We start from the raw sequence: 16,201 nt of genomic DNA on the forward strand, positions 1-16,201 counted from the left end.
GGTTGGTCTTGGCTTTTACATTAAATTAGATTGATTTAATCTGCAGTTCTTCCATTGGCCTCAGGACGGCAGCAGAGTCCAGCAGTGCCGCTCAATTCGAAAAGCTGTCTTTGACGAGAACGATGAAGAACAAACCGGAAATGGTCCTCTGATGCGAATCGTTCCAAACACGTTTCCAGTCACCGGTTGTAAACAAACGTGAACGTCCGACTGTGGCTTTTTATTCGTCTTTGGCACCGCAACAGGTGAGTTTGACTGAATTAACCCAATGTGTCACACGGGACGAGCTAAAAAAAACATTCCGATGCCCCATTCGAAGTACTTTTTATGTTGTAGATGTTGAACTGTTAAATGTAAATACGGGTGACTATCTTTTACAATTGCGATATTAAGTTGGAATTCGACATTTATGTCGATTTAGGAACGCTTTTGAAAATTGCTTGGGTGTCATTCTTCCGTTTTATGGTAAACCCACAAGCCAACGCTTTTAGCTTTTGCCTTTTGTTTGTTCTGGAAGCTTCGTCCGTTGCCATGGTAACGTTGTGTTGCCTGGTGGCATTTGAACCCTCAGGCGCGCTTTTTTTTTTAAAAAATTTTTTGAGAAAGGGAAGACTTGTCTTCCAAGATGGTTATTCTTCACGTGAAGCGCGGGGACGAGAGCCAATTCTTGTTTAGCGCCGGCGTGCAAGATGCTGTCGACGTGCTCGTGCGCGACATCGTCGCCATTTACAATGGGAGGCTCAAAGTCGACAGAATATGTGCAGGTAAGACATTTCAAGAAATTTAATTTAAATTTACATGTGTGTGCATGCTTGATAATGGGACGGGGGGGGTTCCCTTCTGGTTTCAGAAATGACGGAGCTAGCAGCCCACGGCATCACGTTGCCGCCCAACATGCAAGGGCTGACGGACGAGCAGCTGGTGGACCTGAAGCTGAAGGACGAGTGGGAGGACAAGTGCGTGCCCAGCGGTGGCGCCGTCTTCAAGAAGGACGACGTCGGCCGGCGCAACGGACACGGTGGGCAGATGGACAACTTCCAGTCTTTTTATTTTTTTCTCTCGCTGTAATTCACTTGATGTCTCGTTTTCTTTGCGTCAGCTCCCAATGAGAAAATGAAAGCCGTGCTACTTAAAACGGTGGACGAGGCAAAGGCCCTCATCTCCAAAGTAAGTCTGCGCATGAATTGCAACGGCGACGATCCACGATGCTAACGCAGCCGCGCGCCGGCCTTCGGAAGAAACAAGCCGAGGTCAACGTGTGCGTGACCTTGGCGATGGTGAAGGAAGCCCTGGCCCAGCTGCGCGGGGCTGTCATGATTGTGTACCCCATGGGCCTGCCTCCTCACGACCCCATCCGAATGGAGTTGGAGGACCGTGAAGACCTGTCAGGGACACAGGTGAGATGATTTTGGGGTACACGCATTACATTTTCACCAAGCCCAAATCATCCAGCCCCCTCTCCCCTCAGGCGTCGCTGCAGGTGCTGGAGGAGTCCGAGTGCCAGCTGTGGTGGGCCGCCAAGGAGATTCAGAAGGACAAGAAGCTGCAGGACTACATCGGCAAGAACGACAAGACCAAGCTGGTGGTCAAAATCCAGAAGGTAAAGCATTGTTGTTGTTTTTGCCTCCGTGCTCTCACGTTCTGAAGCTGTCGTGCTGCTCCGCCGCAGAAAGGACAGGGAGCGCCAGCGAGGGAGCCTCTGGTCACCGGCGAGCAGCACAAGCAGATGATGATGCACTACTACAGGCGGCAGGAGGAGCTCAAGGTGAGTCCAAACAACCTCGAATGGACACGATGTGACACGTTTGCGCTTCATCAATGTGTTGAGTGTCCACGTTTGTTGTTATTTTTTTAGAAATTAGAGGAGGCAGACGACGACAGCTACATGGACTCGGAGTGGTCTGATCGACAAGCACTCAAAAGGCAATTTCAAGGCCTGACCAACATTAAATGGGGACCCAGGTAATGGTTTTCATTCCCCCCCCCCCAATGTTTCTCGACATCCGCCCACCCGTCTCCCTCTCGACGAAAATACCAACCACACACACAGACAATGGAACGATGTTAATAAACGGCTGAATTTCAAAGAAGCCCAAAGAAGCATTTGCCTTAAGAATTCCTCCACTAGCTTGATGCGAATGAAAAACAGACTGATCGATGGCAACGTGCTCAAGCGACACAAATTGGGACACAAGGCCACGTCCATTTTTTGGCTTTATTTGTCAAATATGTACAATAACATTCCTTTAGGTCTCATTGCTTGGCATCACTTGAAGTCCACGTGCTTCTCCAGCTGGGTGTTGAGTGCCGCCTAGAAAAGGTAAAAAGGAAGGTTTTTTTTAATTATTATTATTTTTCCCAGCCAAATTTCGGTTCAATTGAGCACATTCCTGCGGTCAAGCGCTTACCAGTTCTCTTTTAGCCTCTTCAATTTTGACAAGAGCGAGAGACGGGCTCTGCAGTAGAAGAAATCGTTTTGAGCAAACAAAATTCAAATCCTCAACGAAAGAACATCCTTTAAATTAAAAAACCTGGAAGCCAAACTAACCGGGCTGAGGTCCATGAAAGGCTTCAGTTTTTTATTCAGGTCTTTGATTTGGGCTTGTAGCTCGGTCACTTCCTACTCGAGGCAAGACAACAGGAGTGAGACAAACATCTGCAAAGTTTGATGATGTCGCTTGGGCTCACCGCTGAGAGTTGCACTAAAGCTTGATGGCTGAGCGACTCCTTCATGTTCCTGGCAGCCAGCCCAGCCTGTCCAAATCGATTACACGAGAATTTGGTGACGCAGCATAAAGCATCATTTTCTCAAACGGACTAAAATAGCCCATCTTGTTCTTTTGGAATGCGACTTTCCGACCTCTTTGGCCTCCCGTCTGTGCTGGATTTCTTCTGTCTTGGCTTTGATGAAGTCCATGTTGAGCTGGCGCTCCTCGGTAATGGCGCTCGCCACCATTTGTTCCTGATGCATTTTGCTCACGTCCCTGCGGAAGGGACACAAAACAAGATGTCTTCTCGAGGGTGGGGGGGGGGACTTAAAGAATAAAAGTCCGATTCTCTCAGAAGATGTGTAGGAACACGAAGAGCTTGCATACTCCTGCAGTTGTCCTCTGAGCACCAAGACGCCGCTCAGCTTCTTCCTGAGCTTGAGGAGCTCCCGGTCCAACTTGGTCTCGGACTTCTCCTCCTCCAGAAGCTCGTCGCTCAGCCGGTTCAGCGCCAGCGTCAAACTGCGGAACATAGCGTCACTTCTTAGCGGCTAGCACGCTGATGTAGCATCCACAAGCAAGGTGAGCCCGCTAACGATGCATACCTGCAGAATGACGTGTCTCGGACCGCCAGGACCACGGCGCTGTCCACCAGAGAAAATAAGTAGTCCGTACAGGATTTGGGCAAGCTGGCGAGCGAGATGCCCAAGTCTTCACGCAAAATGGCCTGAAGGTGAGCGGCTGGAGGAACATGGTGAACATGGCCAAATCAATTTAGTTGAGCTTGGTCGACTTGAATCAGGGTTCCGCTGTTGTGGCTTTTGCATCACCGTCTGCCTGGTACTCGGCCGCCTTTTGATGAAGGTCTTCGGCGAGCAGGCTGCCGTGTCGGCATCGAGCTTCACTGGATTGAGCGAGCTGGTCCAAAATGTCCACCGTCCGAGCGGTCACCTCGAACTGCGGAACCGCCTCATCGCCGAACTCCGCCGCCAGCCAACGGTTCACCTAAACAAAGTTACGGCATGATCACGACAACCAATGCAACGAAAAGAACTTGAAGTCACACGAGGCTCTTTACCCTCTGGAACTTTTCAGACATGGCCGAGGAAGTCAAGTATGTGCAACAATTCTTCGATGTCAAGAAGAGCTCCGTGTTGCTTTTCAATTTCGCGCTTGCCGGTGACGTATGGATGATTCCGAAACGCTTCCGTGTTGTTTTGCCAAATTTCCGGGTTGTTGCCCAATCAGACGACAATGTAAGGACGTGTGAATTAAACACGTGATTTATAAATCAATTTAATTGTATATTAATGCATTAAAGTCAATACAATAAAGTTTAGACACATTATAAACTATTAATTAAAAACGAAAAAAAAATGTTTCCGCCTTCCGCAACTTTACGATACAAAGATGAAATACGAGTTCAAGAGAATTGAACCCCTTACCCAAAATCCGCTCTCTTAGAAAGAGACAATTTCAAAATAAGAAGGAAAAACTATCAATTAACAAGTAAACTGATATTATTCCGCCCGTTTTAACTACTTTGAGGATGTTTGTCCCTAGGCCGCCACGGTTACCCGAGATGGAAATTAAAGGGTGGTGAACTATCCCTTTTCCGGTCACCATCCTCGCGTGCGCCGCGAAGATTCAAACGGAAACAGAAAATGGCGGCGCGGGCTAAACAACCCACGGACGGCATGAAAAGTCTCAACGAATCGTTTCAAACGTTCACCGTGAACTGCAGCGACGTTGAGGAGAGGCTGTTTACTCCCAACTCAACGATGACGCAGGAGGACGACGACGGTCCGGTGGTGTTCATCTGCGTCAAATGCAAGTTGCCCGTCGGGGATTCCTTGTCGTGGGACATCAGCCAAGACGGACAAACTCACATTCAGCTCAAGCGTAAGTGCTTTTTTTTTTTTTTTTTTGTCTTTTACACAACTTCTACTGAAGTCAATAAATGACGTCACTGGCTCATACCTGTTCCAATGGCATCAACACCACTATGAATGATTCCATAGTGTCCCCCATTTGACGCCATGCTTGTTTGTTTGTTTTGATTTTCAGGAGTCACCAACAACGTCCTAGTCACTAAGGAGACTCGTCTGCATGAATACAGCAAAGGTTCTCTTTGGTAAGACACGTTGGAGCCAGTAGAGCATATTCATGTGGTTGGCAAGTCTATCCCGTTTCAGGCAGAGGTCTTGCTGGGCTTGCATGGCTTTTTCCAAAGTAATCCAGTTTCCTTCCACATGCCAGAAACATGCATCGACCATGGGAAATTGGCTCAGCTAAGCTGAGACCTGTCCATTTTTTTTCCCCCCCATACCAGTCTGATCGTAGATTTGATGTGTGTGGGATGCCGCACAGTTCTCGGGATGATCTATAGGTCTACGCCCAAGAACTTGGACCACAAGAGATACACCTTCTGCTTGAACGTGGCCCGCATTGACAGGTAAGTTGCCTTGAACCCGGATTTGCTGGGTTATGTTTAGCTTGACTGCAAATTGTCACACACTGTATAAATGTGAGAGCTAAAAATAAATGGTTCAGAAAAATGTCTGCAACAGATACACAAAGAGGTAACAATAGAACACAATTGTTTGTGTGTAATATTTGCAGTTACGTGCTGGGCTCGGCCAGACAGAAGTTGTCAGCAGAGGGCCCCAAAGAGCAGCTGGTGACCCTGGAGTACAGAAGCCAGGTTGAGCAATTGCTGATTGAGGTAACAACAAAGACAAAAACAAATGTGGATTGTTCCAGCTTGACCGCGCCTGAGTCCAACTTGACAAACGTGATTTCATGACATCGTTTGTTCATGATGACATGAAGCTTACGACAAAAGAAAAAGATAAAAATGAGCTATTCTCAACACACGGTCATCACATCTGCATTTTTCCCCTCGTTTTTGCTTTTGATCTTATAAAAACCGTACGCCCACAAAAATTGGGTCCGCAGGGTGTTTACCTTTTTTTATGGCCTTTGTTTGGTGGGGAAATCAGTACTTGGATTGGCCTGTAGGGGGCGCCGTGGTCGAGCCTTCTACCAGAGGAGAGACAAAAGGCTGAGCAGGAGAAAAACATGTTGTGCATGTGCTCAGCTTGCACATGTGGACAGGAAATGAATAGCTCATGGTTTTGATGAGGAGCTGTACCTAATCAAGTGGCCAGAGTGTTGATGAGCCACATCGTCTTTTTTGGAGGAACGCAACCCTGACACGCGTGCGACGGCTGAGCATGTGTCTGGCTCCCATTCTAAAATGGACCTTGCTGCCTTTCTTGCTGCTCCTTTTTAATTTCCCACCTGACTCCCCCCACAGATGAAGATGATGGTTGTTTCCATGGCGCGCCATGTGGAGGAGCTGCAGAGCGCTGCTCAGGACAAGGCCTGAACTCGTGGCAAGCCCAAAAGCACACCGGCTCTCTTCCTCCTCCTCCTGGAGGGCAAATTGTGTCTGTCAGCACATCGGACCTCCTTTGAGGTGTATTTTCTTCTCCAGCGTGCATGTCTGTGTCTACACGTTTTCATCATGCGAGCTTGTGTTTTGGTTGCTTTGTGTTTATATTGTTCACCGCTTTCTCATTCAGTCGTTAAGTAAATAAAGTATCTTTTGTTTTATATCTATCTGCGGTCACCCAAAGTTTTTGCCCCTTGGGCCCCATCTCACGTAAGGCGTGCATATTTTCAAAATAAAACGATTGTCGGTCTCGAAGGCATCGTCGGGCATTTGAACTTAAGACCAATTGGGTGAAAATGTGCGGATGCGTGTTTTGTGAGTATACAACCTGCGCTCCGAGCTCTCCTTGAATGGAGGTGAGTCAGTTTTTGTGGCTGTTGAGGCGCTGCTGTTTTGGTTAGCAACCACATGCAAATGTACCCAAAGGCTCCGCCACCTCCCTTTTGTTGTTGTCATTAGTGGAGAAAAACAGTGTTAAGCATTTAAAGTGATCCGGATAATCCCCGCGAGTCCGTTGCGCTTATCTGCTTGGGGTCGGATGGACTTTTGCTTTTGGGGTCTTGGCGGGCGTCGATAGTAGGACACAGACGTAATGTGCCTAGCGAGGCTCGCTAGACAGTCGTCCTCTCGTCAACCTTCCCCTCACCTGCCCATCCCGTAATGCTGCCGCTGCCACGTCCAACCGGCGTGCCTTATCCTTGCAGCGGTCGCCGGGGCAACAGGGCACCATGCGGTACGTTGGCTGGCCTGTTGCCTCTTCGGGATGATGTCATTATATGAGGTGATACCAGACATTTTGGGTGTGACCACAAACAAAAGTTACTCCTCTCCTTTCCGTTATCCCCCCCCCCCCCCCCATATTTGAGAAGGTGAGATCCTAGTCCCCGCTCGCGTTTTGCACACATTGCACAACTCGCTGCCTTGATTGCACCAGTTAGGACCTGGACCAATCATCTGGGTTGTCAAGACCCCCCTCGCCCCCCCCAAATGAATAATACAGGCAGAGACAGCATCTCCTCCCCGCTTCCTATGTTGCCATGGAGGCTACGAAGCCTCCGTCAGCCAATCCCGTCGCCTCCTGCCTGCTGCTGCCGACCAATGGCGGCTCCAGCTGTTGCCACAGACACCGGCGCCTGATTGGCTCTCAGCATCTCTTTCATGACTTTTCTGGGGGAGCAGAGGGGAATAAAAAAACATCTCAAGGGGTTTGGCACCTGTTTGACAAGTACTCAAATAAAATCTCTTATATTTTGACTGCACAGGAAAAAATGAAAAGGTGATGGTGGCACTTTTAGTCCTACTCAAGTCAACAACATTCTGTGTGCAAAAAAACAACAACAACAGAAGCAGACACACCCAAAAGCCGGTAGAAGCGCTACATTGCTTGACAGGGATGAAGCAAATAAAAACAAATTCATCATTTCATCAAAATGAATACAATGGTTTATTGCATTTGTATTTAACAATAACCGAAACTGTATGTGTTTTTTTTATTGATTTTATTATTTTATGTCTGTAATTCAACTACATGTTTTGGGTTTGGTTTACAACAAAGTTCAATAGCTGAGAGGCATCAAATACAAATATTAGTTGTGCAATCTAAGTCCAAGCTTTTTTGAAAACATCTGTCAGCTTTGTTTTTGTTTTTGTCGAAAAGAAGAAAGTGTCCATCCCCTGATAAGCCACAATACGCTTTCCACTAATCACCATCTCATAGTGCGTATGTGCATGCGTGCGTGCACGCATTAATTGCAAATAAGCTTAACTTCTTTCCGACCGCTCTAAGGCGTCATTTGCAAACATCGGCTTGTTTGTCCAACCGAGCCTGCCTTGTGCTTGCTTACCTGTGTGTGTCTGCGTTTCCACGCATACGTGTGGAGACAAGTGTTTGAATCTGTCTTTGTCTGTGCCCGTGTGTATAAATATATGCGTGTTTCTGCATCTCTGTGTATGAATAAAATAATTTGGGATCATATATGGGTAGACATGTGTGCCTTTATCATTGTTTGTTTCTATGCGTCAGTGTTTTTACGTGTGTCAATCCGATCATTGGTTCAGCAGCGATCTAAAGTATAAAACAAAAAGAACCTATTAACCTAACCTATGAAATGAATAATATGACAATAGCTTTATATGATAATAATTAACCAAATACTTAAAAAACGTAGCATAAAATGTAAGGGTAAGAAGGAGTCTGGGCTGTCCACAAAAGATTGCACTTAGTTGAAAGGAATAAATTTAGCCGTCTCTCAAGACGTTCCAATTTCCTCAAGTCGCTTTTCAAAGAACTACAAAAATGGCGGTGGAACTACGGAAAATCAAAAGGACAAAACATCGCACAGCTGATGCCTGAAACTCGCAGGTGAAACCGATGGAAAGTCATCAAACAGCAAACAGGAAGACGCCTCGTCGTTGTCGTCGAGTTGAAAACTTCTCCCAAAAGCGGACAAACAGCCGGTAAGACTCCCCGACTTCTTTGCACGGTCTCTCATGAATCGTTTGGCTATCGTATAGCGCTAGCTGCTAACTTAGCTGCGGGCCGGTTGCCTAGCTACGCGTGCGTGTGCCTTGTATGTTGCACGTTTGCGCGTCGTGTCACTCAACACTTGCAATGTGGTCAATGTGGAACTTGAAGAGTCAGCACATAGCATTTTATCTTATCTTTTTACATCTAGTCTCATTTTTAACCACTGAATCCAAACATTTTCCCCCTCTTTGTTGGCACTTCCACATAAACAAAAGCCCCCAGCCGGAGCCTGTCGCGCTTTATCCGCTTAAAAACAAACCGACTGTTTGTGTCATCTGTGCCATGTGTTGACTGGTGGGTGACCCCCCCCCCCCCCCCATGTGTCTGGTTTGCCCCGTGTTGACCCAAAGAGGTTTACGGGGAACACAGCTGAATGGATTAATGTCTACAGTTTGTGTTTATGACACCAAAGCCAAAAGGGGGACTTCGGGGGGGATTGTGAAATAGGGGCGACCCCCCCCCCTGGAGAGCCCCTTTGTTTTGCAAAGGAAAGATGCCACAACGTATGTTTGCAATTGAATAGAAATATTTGAAACAACTTTATACAGCATAAAAATCTCTTGACAAACCAAAAAAAGTTACAAAATCTTACAAAAGTCTTCGCTCAGCATCGACCTGGGCATGAACGCAATTTGAAAATTAAAAAAAAGTACAAAGACTGCCGACAGACTGACAAAAGAATGCATGCAATGTTTCCTTTGGGTGCGTAACAGTGCCGAGCCTCCAAAAAAAACAATCCGGCAAGTGGAGGACAAAGATAAACTTATTTACAGTTTTTTTTTTCCCATCTTGGCAAATACTGTTTTTTGGTCATCGCCGTAAACGCTTCCGACTATTGCACACAAAAAAGACAAACGCAGAGCGGTTTGTTTGTGTTTCACTCACATCCCCCCCCCCCTTCAAAAGTGATAATAGGCCAGACGGTTCGACTTTTACCCAACTATTTTTCTATTATGTCGGCCAATTTAAATTGCCAACATGATTTTCCTGACTTTCTTTCCACTTCCGCTTGGCTACCAACTCTCTTCAAATTGCCTAACAGTTTGTAAATTCATGTGGAAAACGACAAGCGTAAACTAGTACAAAAAGTCGGGACGGAATCACCGTCTCCATAAAAACGAATAAAACTTGGCACCTACGTAGCTCGTCTAAGGGAGCGTGAGGTCAGCGGCATTCATCAGTGCGGTTGCGCTTCACCATTTGGTTTTCCCGTCAATGACGTCACGAAAACACGTAGCGGATATCAAACCAAGCAGGGACGGACGGACGGACGGGGGAAGAGGCGGGTTAGCTGGTGCGAATGGGTCGGTGGCGGCTCACTTTGCAAGCGCGTCATTTATTGGCTGGATACGTGTGGAGGTAGAGTCGTCCCTGCGCTAGTCGTAAAATCCCGCTTTAGCTACTGGAAGACGAGCAGCGTTAACGTTAATTCAAAGAAAATGAGACGGAGAGTCATTTCGATACCTCCAAAAAAAAGTGACGGATAATGTTGAAGACTTGATCAATCCAAATAGCAGATTTCCTTCAAAGTGCATAAAGTGAATGGCCATTTTCTATTTTTCCAGTTCCTGATCATAAAAAAAAAAAGGCGCCATTAAAAACCTTGACAAATCTGGATAGGATGCGGTTCTCGGCTTTGAGTCTTCCGTTTGTTTGTGTTGGGCTGCTCCGTGGGTTCGGACCGGTGAGCGTCAAACTCGGAAGTCATTGCCAAGGGAGCCGTACGTCACATTTTGAGTTCCGTTTTTAAGTCCGTTATTTATAGTTCACAGTTGGTCGTCCAGGGTCTCAGCAAAGAGTCTTGAGCGCTCCCGACGCGCAGAGCAGAGTCTGCATGGGGTATGGGGGTGGCGACACCACCTCCTCCACCACTTGCTCGGGCCGGAAGCTGAAGGGCTGCAGCTGCGTCTTCTTTTTGAACGCCAGGCCGGCGCCCACGCAGGGGATCTTGGCGCGCTGCGTGGGGCTATCGCTCTCGCTGCCGCTTCCGCTCGGGTTGGACGGCGGGTTGAGTGGGCTGAAAGCCGACTTAGGCGGGCTGAAGGCCGAGCCCGGAGGGCTTCCCATCGCGCTGGGCGGGCTTCCGCTGGCGTCGGACAAGAAGCCGCCGCCCCAGTCGGCGGAGACGCTCTTTTTGGGCTGGGGGTGGACGATGAGGACGGGCGGACTGGGGACGGTGGCTTTCTTCAGGTAGGACGAGTCGGGCTGGAAGGCCGAGACGTGGCGGGGCGGTGACAGGGTGCCGTTGGTCAGCTTGTACCAAGGCGAGGCGGGCGCGTCGTCCAGGGCCTCGGCTTTGGAGAGCGAGCCGAAGGAGTGCATGCCGATGGGCGAGGGCGCGGGCGGGGCCGGCACGCCGTGCTCAGGGCTGGCTCCGCCGCCGCTGTTGTTGACGGGCGGCATGGTGGCCAGGCGGCGGCGTTGTTGCGGCGTGTGCGACGAGAACAGGGGCTGGATCTCCAGGTACTCCATGGATGACGACGCCACCGTGCCCGGCGGCGCCAGCGGCGAGTTACGATGCCCACCGGTCAGAGCGCGTAACAGACCTGCGCGGGGGCGACATTAACACTTAGCTCCGAGCGTGGGATGAGACCCAAACAAAAATGGAGGGCGGAGCCTCTCACCGGTGCGATGCTTCTTCTCCTTGCTGGGCCCTTTGCTCACGGCCAAGTAGACGGGCGCCTGCTTGGGCGGGATGGTCAGTTTGTCCACGTGCTTGCGCCACTGCGTCTGGAAGTACTCGTTCTTGGGTTTGTCGCCCTTCTTCTTCTCCTGGAACTGCATCTCCTGAGGACGGGATGCAATATATTCCTCCAAATTGTCTCAAAGGTCACAGTTGAGAATAATTCTCCAGCTGACCTACCCGGTACTCTTTGGAGAGCCTCTTCATCTTCTTGTTGAGCAGGAAGTAGACAGCCAGGGTGTGGCAGGCGCGGTTGGTGAGCACGGCGCTGAGAACCTCGCTGTGCTTGTAGGCCATCTTCTCCGTCATGTGCAGCAGCACCGTGTGGTTGATCTCCTCAATGTGGATCCTTTATCAAAGAGTTGACGCTCAGAAAGAGGCGCTGGAGAAAAAACACAAGAGGAGGGCGGCTCCTTCTCTTCAGCGGCGGCCGTACCTGTTGAGGTATGGCGCCCCCGTGTTTCTGTTTGCCAGCTGCAGCCACGAGTCGGCCATCACTTGGTGGATGTTGGGACGCTTGTTGGGGTCGGGCTCCAGAAGTTTCTTCAGCAGACAGATGGCGGCTGGGAACACAACGGCAAATCAACCACTTTATTTGGACTCCTGTCATGAAACAGAAGACTTAAAGCCATTTTGTGAAGAAAAGGATGGGGAGATAACCCGGCGACCCAAAACAACTTACGGGTCAAGCCATCCTTACCCTTGTCGATGTTACGCAAGAGCGAGCGAGCGCACGCAGGGGTAAGCTTTTATTAATTACGCAATCGGCTTAAGCCCAAGGGTTACCTGTGGAGAGCGAGGGAGGCAGAGGGTTCATCTCCTTGTCCACCATCTTTTGGTGCAGGGCGCGCAGGCTGAAGGGCTCCACGGTGAAGGGTAGCGTGCCCGTCAGCATGGCGTACATGTTGACGCCGCTGCGGGGGATCGTCGCAAAAACGTCAGCTTCAACGTCTCATTCAAATGGAGCCCGAGTCGTGAAACTCACATCGACCAGACGTCCACTTTGGGTCCGTACTTCTTCCTGGAGAGGAGTTCCGGGGCAGCGTAGGCGGGGCTTCCGCACTGGGTGCTGAAGGGGTCCGAATAGCCCAGGATGCCGGCGCAGTTGCTTAACCCAAAATCTGAAAAGGGTCGGTCATTAATTCTCAGCTTTCTTGCCATGTTAGAAAGGAAAGGTGATTTTTTTTTTTTTTTTACCGATGAGCTTGATGTTGTCCTGCTCGTCCAATAGAAGGTTTTCAATCTTCAGGTCTCTGCGACACAAGAGCGACACGACGTAAATGGCAATTCCGAGATGAGAGGCGAGAATTCCGAAGCCTCACCTGTGCACCACGCCGGCCCTGTGCAAGTGCTCGACGGCCAGCACCAACTGGCGGATGTACTTCTGCGTACGGCGTTCGTCCAGACGCTTTTTGTCGTAGATGCGGTTCATGAGGTTGCCGCCGGGGCAGAGCTCCATCACCAAGTAGTAACTGTTCTCCGTTTCCAGGATGTCCAGCAGCTGCGTGATATTGGGGTGGCGGATCATTTGCTGGATGTGGCCCTCGCGACGCAGGTTCTTGGTCACGTACGAGTCCTTCTTGGCCTTTCGCTTGTCGATCACCTTCACCGCCACCTGTCGGACGCGACGAGACGTTAACGTAACCAGCCTTCCCGAAAACCGTCGGCGAGGCTGAGAGAAAAACTTCAAAATAACCAAATGCTTTCCATTGGATTCGTCGAAAAGAAAATCAACCTTAGTTTCAGTCTTAATTAGAATCGAGAATTAACTCGGGTCTTTTATTAGTCGCATTTTTTTCAGTGTTGGCATCTCGCCGTGGAATTCGCACTTGTGGCTTGCGGAACAGCTGATGAGGACGTTGCTTTGGGTTTCTTTGCAGCTGGCACTGAAAGCGACCGAGGACATTCAACACGGGCGTTTCAGTACAGAACGTCCCGGAGGACGTGGTCGCAAACCATCGTTAACATTCCGCCCGCCATCGTTCCTCCTCGTCTAGACGCGGGTTCAAGAACACGACTTGGGTCCCGACAGCTCGCAAATCATCCTTCGTTAATGACGTCAGCGAGCGGACACGCCGCCCTTCGGCTCGACCGGCGGATGTTTGTCCTTTTTGTCTCACCTCCAAATGGACTTGCGGTTCCTGGCTTTGCACGATTTGGGGGGATTGTCCCTCAAATGTCTTTTTTTTTGTTCCCATTGTGCACACAAGCGGTTATTTATTATTGTCATTTTTGGCATTTTAAACATGTAATTGTGCTGTCTGCTGTGGACTTTTTTTTTATTTTTTTAAATCTGGACTATTTCCAGTTGTTCGATTTATTTTTGTCGAGCCAAGTGGTGGTTGTCATAACTCAGTGGTGACAGGTGATCCAACCAAATCATGAAACGTCAATATAAGCCCACACGTTGTGGATTTTGATTGTAGTTGTGTTCATTTGTAAAGTGCAAGGTGGTGCGTTTTACAATGCGGGGGGCTTATTTTCAGTAAAGTGTGGGTAGGTGGGGGGAGCGAGCGGGGGTTCCCGGCCAGGGGGCTTTTGAGGGGTGGGGTTCACTTGTTTACTGGGCTCCCCCTCAGACAGAAAAAAAGGGGTGGGGGTGGGGGCAAAACACGAAAGTGGGTTACACGACAGACATCCAAAACGTGAACGCCTCGCCTCACTTTTCTCCCCGCGTGGTGTTAAACGTGCACTTTCCAGGGATGCTAGCAGCGACAATAAACCCTCTGCCCCGCCCTCCCCTCCCCTCCCCTCCCAGTTTGTCTCGCCTCGCCATTGCATCCGTTTGCATCATCCGAGACAAAGAGAGCAGCAAGCTCCACGAGGTGAGCGAGCGGCTCTTCGACGACGCGCTCCCCTGACGTTGATGGATTGCGTAGCCGCGCACAATAGAGGAAAGACAAGAAATGCCACCGTAGGACCGTCATAATCGCACTGAAATAGGAATTTCAAATCGTGTTGATTTACATTTGGGGGAGAAAAATAAATGAATAAAGACAAATAAAAATAATAATAAATAAAAATTAAATGATTCAAAACCCATTTTTATGAATTTATTGGGGTGTTAAAAAATAAATTTTAACATAGGAAACACAATTTATTCTCATCATTTTTAATTTAACTACTTTTTTCATTTTTAACTTAACTTTTTTTCCACCAAAATACGACTATTGGCATAATACAGCTTTATGTCAATATGACAAATTTAGAATGGAAAGCTTTTCTTTTTATCAGATTCTTGTGAGATTCCAAATTGAATTTCCTCTCAAAAAGGACATTTGATCTCTTTGTGAAGAAATAAAAACACAAACTTGTGGCATTCCCAAATTCCAATCATTTGAACAATAATAGAATCGAGTAATTGCCAATAAATCAGTTGAAGTGTTGAGGCCACCGACAAAGGCAAGTGAAGGACTGTCCTTCACGCCTGTTGACGTGTCCACGCGTCCCAGACAAAGGAAAGTCAGCGAGTGGCCTTCAGCAGAATCTTGATCAGGTCCATTAATCACACACGCACGCACGCACATCACACAGCCCCGCCCCTCCCCTCCCGCTCGCCATGCGACGCACGCGCACACAAAGGAGCGAGAAGAAAGACGCAATGTTGTCAAAACAACAAACGTCAGCGGCCGTGAGGTCATCAGCCGGTATATGACTAACAATAGACATAAAACCGACCACACGTCACTTGTGGATTTGGGGAATAGAATAAAAGTGTCATTTAGGATTAGCAAAAACATGAGTTACGCTTATTCTAGAGAGCTCAATTACAATTATGAGAATTGGCTGTTATTTTATGGGGTGGACAAAAAGTGAGGTCATAAAGTCCAATTTTATTTCATCTCCCCACAATGAAATTCCTTTAAAAATTCGGCTTGTTCCCCCCCCCCCCCCCCCCCCCCCCCCAAAAAAAAAAAAAGTTTCCCCAAAATCTCAAGCGCAATACCGTAAGTCAAAATCTTAAAAGAAATCGTAACATTTTGGCGAGAGAATTTGCTCATTATAACATTAGTCATCTTTTTTTCTTTTAATCTTACAATTTTTTTACTGATCCGAATCAGTCAAGTTCTATTGCAACGGGTCGAAATGGGATGCGTGTGGTACCTTTTCCCCGGTGAGCGCGTGCAGCCCCTCTCTGACTTTAGCGAAGGAACCCTCGCCAAGCTTCCTGCCGATCAGGTAGTTGCCCACCCGCTTGGTGTGGTAGAACTTCTTGAGGATGTCAGCGGCGGGGCTGCTGCACAGCGTGGCCGCCGCCGCCGGTAGCAGCAGGTCGCCCTCGTCAGGCTCGCCCTCCGGCGGCAGCACTTCACACTCGGCAACCGGCATGACTATCTGCCGCTCACTTGCTCGCTCGTCCCGGCTACTTCCTGGGCTCCTCGTTAGATGGTTCCCGAATGTTCCGTGTAGTTACAAGTGAATGCCACCTGTTCCATCCATAGGCATCCTACCAGCACATGAAGGCGTCAATCCACAAAAAACAACAACAACCTGCCTCACTCAGTATAATCACAAAGGATTAATTCCTTAGCTTAAAAGTGGATCGATCAAAATGGCCTTTGTCTTTGTTTGTGTTTGTGAGCGTGGTGGACGCTGGACAGCTCACGGTTGTTTGCGTTTGCCACTTTAAAGAACAAATGACTTTCCCGGTTCGGGTGAAGGAGGAAAGGGCGTTCCGACAGTGGGCGGGGCTTGCCCTTGCCAGCCAACCTGCGTCGATGTAGGAGTGTGTTGAGGAATAGAGCCAATCAGCGTTGACGTAGGCGTGGCTTTTGGGAGAAACGCCAAGAACAAAAACACACCCTGGTAAACAAAACAAAACAAAA

General features: G+C 48.7%; 4 protein-coding genes and 1 long non-coding RNA gene across 5 annotated transcripts; 3 read left to right on the forward strand and 2 right to left on the reverse strand.

Moving 5' to 3' along the window:
* Positions 1–127: 127 nt before the first annotated feature.
* cfap298 (cilia and flagella associated protein 298) lies at positions 128–2,100 on the forward strand. The gene is made up of 8 exons (XM_085936484.1): positions 128–245; positions 572–764; positions 851–1,018; positions 1,100–1,167; positions 1,239–1,397; positions 1,469–1,600; positions 1,670–1,765; positions 1,856–2,100. Exons 2-8 carry the CDS (start codon positions 626–628, stop codon positions 1,964–1,966), a joined length of 873 nt encoding a protein of 290 aa, XP_085792610.1. The 5' UTR covers positions 128–245; positions 572–625; the 3' UTR covers positions 1,967–2,100.
* Positions 2,101–2,200: 100 nt separating this feature from the next.
* haus1 (HAUS augmin-like complex, subunit 1) lies at positions 2,201–4,415 on the reverse strand. Its single transcript, XM_085936485.1, has 9 exons — positions 3,787–4,415; positions 3,539–3,713; positions 3,314–3,449; positions 3,096–3,230; positions 2,861–2,984; positions 2,689–2,754; positions 2,549–2,620; positions 2,409–2,456; positions 2,201–2,311 (listed from the first exon to the last, which is right to left on the reverse strand). Exons 1-9 carry the CDS (start codon positions 3,805–3,807, stop codon positions 2,267–2,269), a joined length of 822 nt encoding a protein of 273 aa, XP_085792611.1. The 5' UTR covers positions 3,808–4,415; the 3' UTR covers positions 2,201–2,266.
* On the forward strand, positions 4,187–6,332 carry mis18a (MIS18 kinetochore protein A). Its single transcript, XM_085936486.1, has 5 exons — positions 4,187–4,610; positions 4,776–4,842; positions 5,041–5,163; positions 5,331–5,433; positions 6,028–6,332. The coding sequence occupies exons 1-5, from the start codon at positions 4,373–4,375 to the stop codon at positions 6,097–6,099; spliced, it is 603 nt and encodes a 200-aa protein (XP_085792612.1). The 5' UTR covers positions 4,187–4,372; the 3' UTR covers positions 6,100–6,332.
* A 2,202-nt stretch (positions 6,333–8,534) lies between these two features.
* On the forward strand, positions 8,535–13,866 carry LOC147043042 (uncharacterized). The gene is made up of 3 exons (XR_015068798.1): positions 8,535–8,622; positions 12,625–12,763; positions 12,865–13,866. It is a non-coding gene; the product is annotated as an uncharacterized LOC147043042 (long non-coding RNA).
* hunk (hormonally up-regulated Neu-associated kinase) lies at positions 9,210–16,019 on the reverse strand. The gene is made up of 9 exons (XM_085936804.1): positions 15,480–16,019; positions 12,698–12,990; positions 12,573–12,628; positions 12,361–12,496; positions 12,162–12,289; positions 11,812–11,938; positions 11,556–11,724; positions 11,317–11,479; positions 9,210–11,238 (listed from the first exon to the last, which is right to left on the reverse strand). Exons 1-9 carry the CDS (start codon positions 15,702–15,704, stop codon positions 10,481–10,483), a joined length of 2,055 nt encoding a protein of 684 aa, XP_085792930.1. The 5' UTR covers positions 15,705–16,019; the 3' UTR covers positions 9,210–10,480.
* Positions 16,020–16,201: the final 182 nt, after the last annotated feature.

This window comes from Syngnathus leptorhynchus, chromosome 17, assembly GCF_054491065.1.
Source record: "Syngnathus leptorhynchus isolate UIUO chromosome 17, UIUO_Slep, whole genome shotgun sequence".
In the NCBI taxonomy this organism is placed as follows: Eukaryota; Metazoa; Chordata; class Actinopteri; order Syngnathiformes; family Syngnathidae; genus Syngnathus; species Syngnathus leptorhynchus.

Excerpts from the sequence above, each read along its gene's own strand:
- cfap298 (XM_085936484.1), top strand. The coding sequence starts at position 626 with ATGGTTATTCTTCACGTGAAGCGCGGGGACGAGAGCCAATTCTTGTTT. Across the intron at positions 765-850 it reads AGTCGACAGAATATGTGCAG|AAATGACGGAGCTAGCAGCC; the intron begins GTAAGACATTTC and ends TTCTGGTTTCAG. Across the intron at positions 1,019-1,099 it reads CGGCCGGCGCAACGGACACG|CTCCCAATGAGAAAATGAAA; the intron begins GTGGGCAGATGG and ends TCTTTGCGTCAG.
- haus1 (XM_085936485.1), bottom strand. The coding sequence starts at position 3,807 with ATGTCTGAAAAGTTCCAGAGG. Across the intron at positions 2,985-3,095 it reads CTCAGAGGACAACTGCAGGA|GGACGTGAGCAAAATGCATC; the intron begins GTATGCAAGCTC and ends TCCCTTCCGCAG. Across the intron at positions 2,312-2,408 it reads AAGAGGCTAAAAGAGAACTG|GCGGCACTCAACACCCAGCT; the intron begins GTAAGCGCTTGA and ends TACCTTTTCTAG.
- mis18a (XM_085936486.1), top strand. The coding sequence starts at position 4,373 with ATGGCGGCGCGGGCTAAACAACCCACGGACGGCATGAAAAGTCTCAAC. Across the intron at positions 4,611-4,775 it reads AACTCACATTCAGCTCAAGC|GAGTCACCAACAACGTCCTA; the intron begins GTAAGTGCTTTT and ends TTTGATTTTCAG. Across the intron at positions 5,434-6,027 it reads TTGAGCAATTGCTGATTGAG|ATGAAGATGATGGTTGTTTC; the intron begins GTAACAACAAAG and ends CTCCCCCCACAG.
- hunk (XM_085936804.1), bottom strand. The coding sequence starts at position 15,704 with ATGCCGGTTGCCGAGTGTGAAGTGCTGCCGCCGGAGGGCGAGCCTGAC. Across the intron at positions 12,991-15,479 it reads ACGCGCTCACCGGGGAAAAG|GTGGCGGTGAAGGTGATCGA; the intron begins GTACCACACGCA and ends CGCGTCCGACAG. Across the intron at positions 11,939-12,161 it reads GCCTCCCTCGCTCTCCACAG|CCGCCATCTGTCTGCTGAAG; the intron begins GTAACCCTTGGG and ends TTGTGTTCCCAG.